This window comes from Pagrus major, chromosome 20, assembly GCF_040436345.1.
Source record: "Pagrus major chromosome 20, Pma_NU_1.0".
NCBI lineage: Eukaryota > Metazoa > Chordata > Actinopteri > Spariformes > Sparidae > Pagrus > Pagrus major.
In genome coordinates this window covers 18,737,276-18,749,087 of record NC_133234.1, presented here as the reverse complement: position 1 = coordinate 18,749,087, position 11,812 = coordinate 18,737,276, and the positions used below count along the sequence as shown (strand labels likewise).

The 11,812-nt window shown below is 43.0% G+C and overlaps 1 protein-coding gene across 1 annotated transcript; it reads right to left on the bottom strand.

The window, feature by feature from the left end:
- Positions 1-554: 554 nt before the first annotated feature.
- Positions 555-6,862, bottom strand: LOC141016075 (G-protein coupled receptor 26-like). Its single transcript, XM_073490329.1, has 3 exons — positions 6,195-6,862; positions 4,111-4,224; positions 555-783 (listed from the first exon to the last, which is right to left on the bottom strand). The coding sequence occupies exons 1-3, from the start codon at positions 6,860-6,862 to the stop codon at positions 555-557; spliced, it is 1,011 nt and encodes a 336-aa protein (XP_073346430.1).
- Between the last annotated feature and the right edge of the window lie 4,950 nt (positions 6,863-11,812).

Sequence of the window (11,812 nt, the reverse complement as noted above, 5' to 3'; positions counted from 1 at the left end):
TGCTTATAGGGGACTCGGTTTGTATCAGGTTTTGGTTAGGCTAGTTTTCAGTGCTACATACAGTTTTAAACATATCAACTTGTCACTTTGCACAAACTAAAACAGACATTCCTTATCCTTATAATATGAATATATATACAACAATAATGTCAAAACAAACAGATATTCTGCAAAATTATTATATATCTTCAGACTGAAAGCTACCCTAGTTAAAATGAGGCTATGAACTGGCCGTTCTTCTTGGGCGAGCACATCTGTCTCTCCAGGTGGATGTGAAATCTGCCGTTGCTTATTGTCCTCACATCAAGTTCACTGCACTGATCTGCTGTTCTGGGCACTCAGTATGCAAGCACAGTGGTATTACTGTGCAGGGATTTGCCCTTGTCTGTACTGACTTTCTCTTTTTTTTTGGGCATGTCAGACCAAATTCAAGCAGACGTGGACAGGAACAACCCAATATTTGTTCTCTTCTTCATCGACGATAAATCAGCTTCACATTTCCCTGACAGTTGCCGGGTCGACCCTCAGACCGTGTCCCATCAGTCCGCTTCCTGTCACTCCGCTGTCGGTATACTGTTGCCCTGGTTCACGTGCCTGGGCCCGGACGCGTTCAAGGAGCTACGCTTCAGCAGCCTGTTGATGATGTCAGTGCACGTCTTCTTGTACTGGTGTCGGAGCAGGGAGTACACGAAGGGGTCGCAGGCTGCCTTGCTGTAAGTTAAGCACTTGGAGACAATTCCCCAGTGGGGGTTGATAGGCACCGCTGGAAATAACTCCACGATCCTGCAGGCAAGCACAAAGAGAGGGTGGTGAGAGAGATAGAGAGAGCTGTGGAAAGGGAAGCCAACATGCTGGGAAAAAAACATGCATGCCCTAAGCTTATAATGCAGAAATAAAAATAGATTTGAAAGACACTGTTGGCAATAATATGTCCATTATTATTGGAATTAAAATGCTTCTTTACTACTGTAATTATGTTAAGGACCATGATCCTGCATGATCCTTCTGTAGGGTATTTATTCTGTCTTAAGGTATTGTTTGCAATCAGCCACAAGATACAATGTAGGTAGCTGTGGATGGAGTTTTGTCCTTTTTTGTCTTGTGGATGTTTTGTTGTATGTGGATTACAGTGTGAGACCACTTTTCATCTCATTTCTCATTTGCATACGGCAGTATTTCATGTCAAAGAGGCAGAGCCATAAAGCATAAAACACACCTGCCTTAGCAGTAATGGATGTCTGTAAACGACCCAAATAACTGTGATTGTTGTTTAATGCCAGACACTACAGGCAAAAACGTCTTTTCATGCACTTGTCAATTTTTCCATAACTTATTAATAATGCATCATTTACATATTTAAACATAAAATATCAGAAAATTTGCAATCCAAAAAAACTGTCATAATGTAACTGATCAGTTGGAAAAAATTAACAGTGTGAGTCTTGTTTAAATGCCAGTAATCTCCACTTCAGTAGCACTTAAATACACCAAACTTTCCAACTTTATTCCTATATTCTGAAAGTTTGTATCAAGAGATTTCATGTGTCTTTCACTCCCAACGCATCAAATAAAGCAGCCTGCTCGGTGGCCTTATGCTTATGCTTCTGATGGGGTGATTGGACAGGTCGTTCACTCGACTTCACCTCCAAGACTGGGGTTTTTGTCCTGTTTGTGATCAAGAGTTATGTTATGTAAGTAGGTTAATGTACATAAATGGTGTAATTTAAGTTGCAGGACTGAATGTAGTTGATTTAACCAAAAGTTTAATCTTTTCCTAAAGCTAATTAAGTAGTTTTGGTGCCTAAACCTAACCAAATTGCAACCATTTTCACAATGTTACCAATAGTCCAGTATTCATAATATGTCATAATAAATTAACTGTGAGCAGGCTTTATTTTGAAAGTCTAACCGGACGTTGCACATTATTGCTTGCTTGACCACTGAGCCCTTCATGTCCAAAACTGATGCTGGAGACGTAGGTAGAGCATCATAATTTGAAGCTAAGGCCGCTGACCAAGTTGGGAGTGAGAACATGTTGATCTTTCATATCTTTCATATTTATGGAGTGATAAAAAGAGATCTCCAAAATTCCCTCTGTAAAAACACTCTAATATCTCAACATAATGAAACAAGAATTCTGACCCTGGATTGATCCAGTGCTCAGATTTCTATTCTGGATATGTAAGCAAATAAGCACATGTTTTATTAGATTGTCTCATTTGCTTATTTAAACATAGAAATTCAGAAAACTTTTAATTCAAAAAACAATTGTCTTGATTGACAGGGGAAGTTTCATGTTGATCTATTGGTTAAAATCTTACCCTATTCACCTCTACTGTCTTGCCTACAAACAGTATTACACTGAGGACAAAGTACAATAAGTTCTTCCAGCAGTGTGTGGAAATAAAACACTCTTCTGTACTTAAAATACTGTATATTTAAAGGGGCTCCTAACGAGCTTTACAGTCTTGTCTACACCTCAAAGTAGCTGATGTCAGTCAAGCTCATAAAGACAGAAAATTGGTGCTTTCACACTAATTTTTGTCAAGCGTACAAATATTTTACCGTACGTGGTGTCATAAAAGGTATGAAAAAAAATTGCTGACCCTCTACTCTTGCACTCTGTGTGATTACTCTGTCCACAATCAAGCTCTGTCAGCACATTAACACGGGCCTCATATGGGCCAGTAGCCATCGCTGGCATTTGCCCACACACTCCACATCACAGGAGTGAACAGGAGGTTAAATCAGCTGCCACACGGCACGGCACGGCTTTTTACTATACAAACGATGACCCCGACAACAAATGAGCATCAGAGGAGGCAGTGAAGGAGCTTTTAGCGCTATGTATTCAGATTGCAATTAGTAAACTGCCATTTGCAGAATGAGAGCATGCACAGTGCTGCTGTGGACATTCATTACTGACTATTGAACTGATAACACAAAAAAACTGTCGGTGCTTGTTGTCCGAGTGCATTAAAAAAACTTGAAAAATGAAAAAGTCCAACTTCAATTTAAGATGTGGTAACCCCCCTCCTGAATACCCAGTCTCCTTTGATTGGTCAGCTCACACATGCCTGAGCCAGCACCACTAACAACAACAGAGCAGCTGTGCTGAATCAATTCTGACGTGCTAACCTCGCCACTAGGGAAAAATAATGTAAATGTGTGACATGGTGACGTAGTGGGATGTCACAAAGTCACAGAATTAAGGGTGCGACCACTGATGAGGCATTTCAGGAGTAGTGTTTTCTGTGGGAGAGAGGAGCTTCGGTTGGTGCGGACTTTGACCTTTTTAACTTTCAAGATCTTTTACATGCACAAGAACCTACAGTATATAAAACACTGAAGGAAAGGAAAAACGAAAAAACATCATAGGTCTCCTCTAACATTACAACACCCTCTGCTCCGGTGAATTTCAAGTGGACAGACTGTTAAACCAAACTCCATTCTAAAAGTAGGTGTTTTATGGTAGAGCCCTGTTTTTTCCACAGTCGAAAGTGTTGTTGCATTATCACGAAGGCTCTTTTCTCATTTGCTTCAATCGAAGCAAGGCACACATATCATAAGCTAATTAAACTTTAGCTTAAAGCTATTTCAATGTCAATGCAATGCTTTATAAACCATTTAGAAAGCAATTGTTTATCTTAAAGTTGCAACTGATGACTAAGCCATCTTGGCTTCTCTCCTCTCCTCGCACACTATATTTTTTTATATTCTCATGTCTCATGTAACCTCCTCTTCATGTCCACTATCCATCACACCAGGCCTTGTGTGACATCATCTCTTTATCCAGTGATTGATGTTACTGGTTTCTACCTGACTAACTGATGCACCCGACGAACTTGAGCAGAAAAGTGCTAATGCAGCAGCAACAGCAGAGCAGAGGCATATTACTTATCACAAGGTCAGCCAATCTCATCTTCCAACTCCGGCCGGGGCGGAGAGGAAGCAGAGAGGTGGTGGTGGTGGTGGTGGTGGTGGTGGTGGAGGGGGGAGCTGACAGCAGAGGAGGGAGGTTTGGGGGGATACCAGCAAAACAAAAGGGCCGCGTACAATGAAGCGTGCTGGCTTACTTTCCCTCCCTCTCCCATCTTCTACATCGCTCACCTCGTGATCACATAGGGAGCGAAGCAGAACATGAAGGTGCCGATGAAGGTGCTGATCTTCCTTGTCGCTCTTTGTCGCCTCCTCTTCTGCTCCTCCAAGCAACGCTGGCGAACACTGGAAACAGAGAGTGCAGCTGGTTTATAATCAGTGGGACACACTCAGGGAAGACCACATATTGTCTTTAAAATCCGCTTACAAGACAGCAAGGAGTGGATGTACCTCTATTTATTTCTGATGTGAACAGTAAAGATGGCTGTTAGCCATGAGATTAAATTATGCAGTGTAAGCAGCTTGAATCCGGTGGAAAATAATAAAAACTCCTAAATAGTCAAGCTGCAACGATTAATCACATAGTTGTTAAAATGTGTTGGGCAAGTTCTTTCCAAAATGTAATGTGTGACGTATTCATAGTTAAAGGGCGAGTTCACCCAACAATCGACACTACTAATATTTTCCTCTTAACTATAGTGCTATTTATACATCTAGATTGTTTTGGTGTTAGTTGCCAAATTTTGGAGATGTCTGCTTTCTCTCTAATAAGATGAAACAAGATGGCACTCGGCTAGTGGTGCTCAAAACGCCACAATATACATATGAAAAACTCAACAGCAATGTCTCTTTCCGGAAATCATGACCTGGTTACTCAAGATAATCCACAGACCTTGTTGTGAGCAGTTTCATGTAGGAACTATTTTCTTTCTATCAAACTACTCAGGAAGTGTGCATCCACTCACGGACAAGAGGCTAGCTAAATGAGCTAACGTTTGCAGGAGGACGCCGTTGATGTTCACGTTACGCACAACCCTCTCATCGATTAGCAGATGCAACCTTCCTTCTCTGCTGTGATATGGTAGAAAGAAAATAGTTCCTGTGTGAAACTGCTCACAACAAGGTCTGCGGATTATCTTGAGTAACCAGGTCATGATTTCTGGATTTCTGGTTGTGAGCAATTTCATGTAGGAACTACTTTTTTCAATCATATCACCCCCCAGAAGGAAGTTGGTCCACAGAAGTTCGTAGCATAAACATTAATGGCGTAATCCTGGGCTGAGCTGTAACGTTAGCTAGAATCATTAGCTTACTTAGCTAGCCTGAGTTGATGCACACTTGATGCGATTGGCCGGTGTAGATCTGTTGAAAGATGTTGCGTCATGAAACTGCTCACAAAAAGCTTTGGGGGGTAACCAGTTCACGATTTCTGGAAAGAGGCTTTGCTGTCGAGTGTTTCAGATGTATTTTTTTGGCGCCATCTAGTTCCATTATATTCCAAAGAACGGACGATATCGCCAAACCTCTGCAACTCACACCAAAACAATCTAGATGGATAGATAGCACTACAGGTGAGAGGAAAAACATGTGTTTTAGTTTTGGGGGGTGAACCACCCCTTTAAACAAAAGAGGAGCTAGCAGAGGCTGAGCTGATGTAAAATAATCTTGTCCTCGAGAACCACTCACTTCAAGAATTACATTTTCAACACTTTCTGCGTGCGCGCCCTGTCCATGATGTCATGATGATGACATGCTGCCCCCAAAAATGATTTTTGAAATGGAGGTCATCAGTGTGAGTTAGGACAGGCAGACAGGCACACACACACACACACACACACACACACACACACACACACACACACACACACACACACACACACAGATTACATATTGGTTTTGAGCTGTACTGTGTGGAGCAGAGCAAAGCAATCACTCTGGATGACATTTCAATACACTCCTATTTTGCATCCCCCCTGAATACCGAGGACACAATTCAAATGTCAGTGTGAGGATGGCAAAGCATCATTAGCTGCACACACAACTGTGTCATGTGAGGCTTCAACATCAGTATGAACAGGGAGGACGGCACCAACTACACAATCTGCACCCAGGGAGTTTCATCTCCTTCTGGATTGGAGGGTTGATTTGTACAGTTTGTTCTTTTTCTTCTAAATACTCTCTTCTAACTGAAACATCTTGATATTCCATCTTTTTGCTTTCCAAATGTGAATCTACATTGCAGATTGCTCTACAGTAGTAAGAGGTGTCTGATGCATGAGTAAGACAAGCAGGGATTTTCAGTTAAAGGGGCTCACCTGGGGTGTATATCCACCAGCAGCACCAAAGTTTGCATTGTAATAACGTCGATCCTCTTACAGTGAAACCTCGCCACTTTAAGCACTTTGAGGTATGTGACACACAGCACTATAAAAGACAGGAGAAAGGTGAAGGAGTGGAAAAAGACGGTGAAGATAACAAACTGCGTCCGACTGCTCGCCCTCGGGTTGGAGAGGGTGCAGGACGCGTAAAGCCGGTGGTATCCCACCCAGGAGAGGCTGGTGGCCACCGTGGAGAAGGACATGGAGTGCGCCCACGTGTACCCGAGCACGAACGCCGCGTCTTTGTGGCGCATCTTGGAGTGGTACCTCAGGGGGAACACCACCGCGATCCACCTGTCGATGCTCAGCGCTGCCATGCTCAGCATCGAGTTGGTGGACAGGAAGGTCTCCAGGAAGCCCACGATCTGACAGAAGCCGTCTCCTCCCGGCTGATTCTTGCTGACGAGTCCCACCAGAGTGAGCGGCATGTTGGACACGGTCAGCAACAAGTTACAGAAGGTGAGGTTGAGGTTGAACAGACCTGGGACCTGCTTGCGGATCTCTGGGTTGTACAGAAAGCAGATCAGCACCAGGACGTTGGACAGCAACGACACTATGATAATCACAACCACCAACACAGAGAGAATTACCTCCGCAGTGTCCATCCTGTGGATAACTCACTTATCCTCACTTTTTGTGCGCATATCCAGCTGCAAAATGGCATGAATCACCCATAACCGTGTCCATGCATCCCAAGATCTCTCCACCGGTGGAGTCCCCTCTTCCTCTCCACTACACCTTGTCCGAGACAGCCAGGGTGATCAGGAGGGTTCCGGCTGAAGGACGATCTCCCCTCTTTTCCTGTAAACTACACGAAGGAGCTCCCGTGCCAAAGCTGCTCTAGTCTGGCACTGCGTCTTGCGGTGGGGTTTTGTCGTCCAGTGATGCGCTCTCGAGGCATCCCCCCTCTGCACACACTGCACAGTGTGTGGGCTCTGCTTGATCTCTCCCCCTGTCTGCTCTGAGAAACAGTTAAGAGCACTGATAAGAGTGAAGAGGGGATTCCTTCTGGATAAATTAACTGCACGGGTTCCCCAGAGAGTTCCCATCCTTTCTCATAAAATCCAAACGTGTTCTTTCAGTGCGTAAAATGCTTTCTTCTCTCTCTTTATGACAGGGAACACCATTTTTTTTATTTTACAAATAACTGTCAACACAATAGGCCTACATGAAGCTATCATTGTCTTATTTCTTCTCTTCTTTAAAGTCTCATGTAGATTTTATTTCTAGGGAAGAAGAAGGCAGCCACGTCATGACAGGAAATACAAATCAGACATATTCAGGTAAAGAAACTGCATAAATGAGCTTAAACACTATCCTGTTTAAACACTCATTACATACTGGAATCATCAAAAAGCCCCAAAAAGGTGCAAAGGTGGTCTTTTTCCCCCACTATTACTGATTAAAGGGGCACTATGTACTTTGAAGAAGAATTTCAAACTCAGAATATTAATATTTACAATATTAATGAGGTAATAATACAAACTCAGAAATATTTATTTTTGCTATAAACAAGCTGTTCTCAGAGGAAAATAAGGTCCCAAGATCACTCTTTGAAGCTAGAAAGCTGGCAGGGTCCGCCACATGTAAACAAACTAAAACAGTGTGAAATTGTGTTGTCCTTCAAGGCCAGCTTGTTTATTTGGTGTGTTTAAAAACATCACTCAGCAAAGATCTTTCTCTTCATGTGATAAAAAATCTCTTCCCCAAAACAACATAGTGCACCTTTAAATCATATTAAGGTGGTCAAGTCTGGCTTCACTGCTTTCAACCATCAGTGCATTCCAGCAGCATCCCTCCCCCTCAAATATCTGTACAAATTACGTCCGCCCCATCAGATTGATAAGATACAACGTCTTCCATTCCCCCTGGAAGCCGGATGACGCCCCCGCACTCTGCTGCCCCTCTGGACTTGAGTGTGGAGAATCTTTTTCCTCTGAAGCGTGGGACTCATCCGAGTGTGCCGCAGCACGTGAGCCACTGAAGGCGCTGGAGCAGGGTGAGGTGCTGGTTGCAATGAGGGGGAAGGGAGGGGGGGTCAGAGTGAGAGCGTGTGAGTGGGTGGAGAAGAGTTATTGTTCCTGCAACACACATGCACGTGGTGTTTGACAGCGGAGGCCTCTGTTCTCCTCTTTCTCTCCTTGGTGGTAAGAAGAGGAGAAAGAGGAGGAAAGTAAACGTCTGAAGAGAAGGCGGCTGTAGGGGGAAAGGCAGACAGCCCTGCCAGCTGCTGGGTGTTATTAAGCTGAAATGCTGCTCCAGTGAGGCTTTGGCAATGATGGATGCATCTCCAGCACTGTACTCTCACATGTGACGGCATGGGGCGATTCTAGGATCAGACCTTTAGGGGTGCTCAGCTCCCATACATTTAAAATTATATCAATTAAATGCTTTTTCCCCTCAGCTAAGCGCGTACTGTTTTTGCCACCATAATCTTCACTATCTGACCACTTTCTCATCTGGCTATTTTCTGCTCTTGCTCTCCATCCCCGTCTTTCCCTTGTCGCACTGACAATCACACACAAACATACTGTATGCAGCTAGGGGATGACATGTGATCTGATAATAATATAACAGCAAACACAGTATTTAGGATATAAATAAATGGAAGAGGAGGCTCCACTTGTGATAACAGTGTATTAATACACTGCGTATTCATGTGAAATCATTATGGAGTCCAGTGTAATGAATGTGGCCCCTGTCTTGCCCCCTCTCTATCTCTATCCTCCTGGGCAATGTAGTCAGTTAACATCAAAACCTTACTCTCACCTGAACCTGGTTGGTTTGCAGAGAAAACACCGTAGCCTACGTTTAGCCTATCTATGGAAAAACAGAAATTTCTTTGGAGCCATATTCAAATTCGTGTTGCGGCATACAGAACAAAACAAATACAGACGCAATGAGACGTAACATAGTGGGTCATAGTGGAGCCCCAACCACGAGAGTCTCACCTAGCCATACCTACCTCCACATCGTGTCAGCTGTCAACTCGCAATAAACAGAGGAGGAGAGAAACTGGTGCCACAGTAGATAAACACAAAAACAACAACAGAACACAGTTAAGACTCACACTGTGCTGAAATGAGTGCACATTAATAAGCTAAATAACATAAATACATATATTCTGTTTCTTTCAGGGTTCAGGGGGTTTTAATACAGAAAATTTGATGATTGGCTATTTATTTTTACATTTCAGGGGTGCTGAGATGATAAGAGCCCCTAAAAAGAGCCTAGAATGGCCTATGTGTGACAGACCAATCACCCTTTGGAGAAAGGCACACACTCAGGCGCTGTCATGCAGCTGCTTGTGCAGCTCTCTCCTGTCAGTTCAGAGGCCTTATCAGCACAGAGCCACCAGTTGATCTCAGGCACAAGTGCAGCTATTCGTAGGCACCGCTTTAATTATTCTTTTCATAATTAAATACCAGCTGCGCCCACAATAATGCCTGTGAAAAAACCCATTCTAAAAATACAGCTTTGAAGCGGCTGAGTGATACGGATGGAGGTTCAATGTTGTTTCAGCTGGCAAATGTTCTTTAAAAAGTGACTAAGATTTCTTCTCAGAACAGACCCACACAAACGTCCCTATCAAGCGCCAGACGTGTATGGAAATAGCTTTTGATAATATTGATGCTGTTTTTCAAAATTACAAAAACGGCCTCTTTGATTCCACCTGAAAGAGGCTTTATTTGAGAGCATTATGTTAATGCACATCCATGTAATAGAGGCCCGATTCGAAGTGGACACATTGTCTCTGACGCCTCCTGGCCTCCAGGTAATATCACCTTGAATTAATGCAGCACAGAAGCTCCTTTGTCTGATGGTGGTATAGCATGTCTCACAGATTAATGGCAGACAAAGACGCACAGAAAATATTAAGGATGCCTGCATACTATTCCAAGTTAGAGCCATTATCCCTCACTGTGTTAATTATTCATCCCTAGCTCACAAAACACAGATGAGGGATTTTTAAACGGGTAATAGAAAACTTTTACTTCTACTTATCTTACTGGAGTAAATACTGATTGCGCAGTGTAATGACTCCATCTGCATATACTGTAGATTGGTTCCCTATAAACCTCACTTTCATGATGTGATTCGGCGATTTATCCCACAAAAATGTAGGCGACATTACGGCACAATGGAAGCAAGTTTCCAAAACATCACGAGGGATTGTTTTCGCTGGTCGCTATTCCCAGGTAACAGTGGAACAACTGGAATAACTGTGGAAACTCTACACTACGAAAGAAAAAAAACCTGCTGATGGAGGAGACAAAGAAGGCAAAGAAGGAGAGTGGCAGAAACTGAGATCAAATTAGAGCAAATGGACAGGCATTCACTCAATGGAGAGCATTCACTCAATGGACAGCATTCACTCAATGGACGGGCATTCACTCAATGGAGAGCACTTCGGTGTTGTTTCAAAGTCTGTTCCACCGCTCATATGTGTTCCCCCTTACCAATAGGAGTCAAGACAGTTCAAAACTGGCATTCGTCCTACTAGATCAGTAACTCATGAAAACCTGCCTGCTTATTAATACAACCGGCTGTTTGCACACTGTGATTCCTGGGTCAAATTCAGATTCCTACAGTTGTTATTTTGCTTTGGAAAGTAGCCAGGCTGCTAGCCTTAGCCATGTCGTCAATGCTTTCTTTGCATACGGCACCAACAGTAATACCACAGGAAAACACTAGGTGGGGTTGAAGTCAAAAAGTTGTCTATACCGAGGATGTATAAAGTTTCTGTTATTTACAAGCAATAATGTTGATTGTAGGACTGCAGCTAACAACTGTTTTCATCACCTATTCGTATTTTCGATTAATTGATCAATTGCTCATTATATAAAATGTCACATCACATTTTCCCTAAATCAAACAGGATGTTAAAAAAGAGCAAAACAGCAACGCCCCACATTTTAGAAGCTTGAACCAGTGAAACTGCCAAAGTGATCAAAGATTGTCATTATCGATTGCCTTCTCAAGTGTGTAAATTTGTAAAGATTGATTTTACTTCATGTAAGAGTTCATGTAAGTTTTTTTTTTTTTTTGGAGGGGGGGGGGTCCCTCATGTCTACTGTGTTTGAGACAAGTCAAGACATCTCAGGTCTGCAGATCTGCACTTTGAAGATAATTCCTCCTGTCAGAAGGTTTTAACAAGTGCAGGACTTGACTGTGAGAGACGGTGGGATGAGAGGGACGGAGCCCGCAGCACTCCTGCTTTTCTGCTGTGACAGTGTGGATTTTGAATTCGCTGCCAGTTCCAATTCCACACTTGACTTCCCTCAGATTGGCAGGCCGGCGTAAATCTTAAAACCTCTATGTATGTTTTAGCTTCTATATGTCTTGCAGAGTCACGTTTTGAATATAGACCTGTCACTTGTATTTTGAACATATCTCAACTGGTGATGCAGGATTTCTGTCTTCTTATTTTAGAAAACAAAGTTGGTGGAAGTGGGTGCAAATTGTAAATTGTAAAAGTCAAGACTTGAGGCCACGTGTTATGTAACTCAGGAGAGCGTATGCATACTGTATTAGCTGACTGGAAAGCACAGCAG

What these genes read in the sequence shown, in the direction of transcription:
- LOC141016075 (XM_073490329.1), bottom strand. Translation starts at nt 6,862, where the DNA reads ATGGACACTGCGGAGGTAATTCTCTCTGTGTTGGTGGTTGTGATTATC. An exon ending in CTGGTGGATATACACCCCAG is followed by an intron (nt 4,225 to 6,194) that starts GTGAGCCCCTTT and finishes CTCTGTTTCCAG; the next exon opens with TGTTCGCCAGCGTTGCTTGG. An exon ending in GCTCCCTATGTGATCACGAG is followed by an intron (nt 784 to 4,110) that starts GTGAGCGATGTA and finishes GCTTGCCTGCAG; the next exon opens with GATCGTGGAGTTATTTCCAG.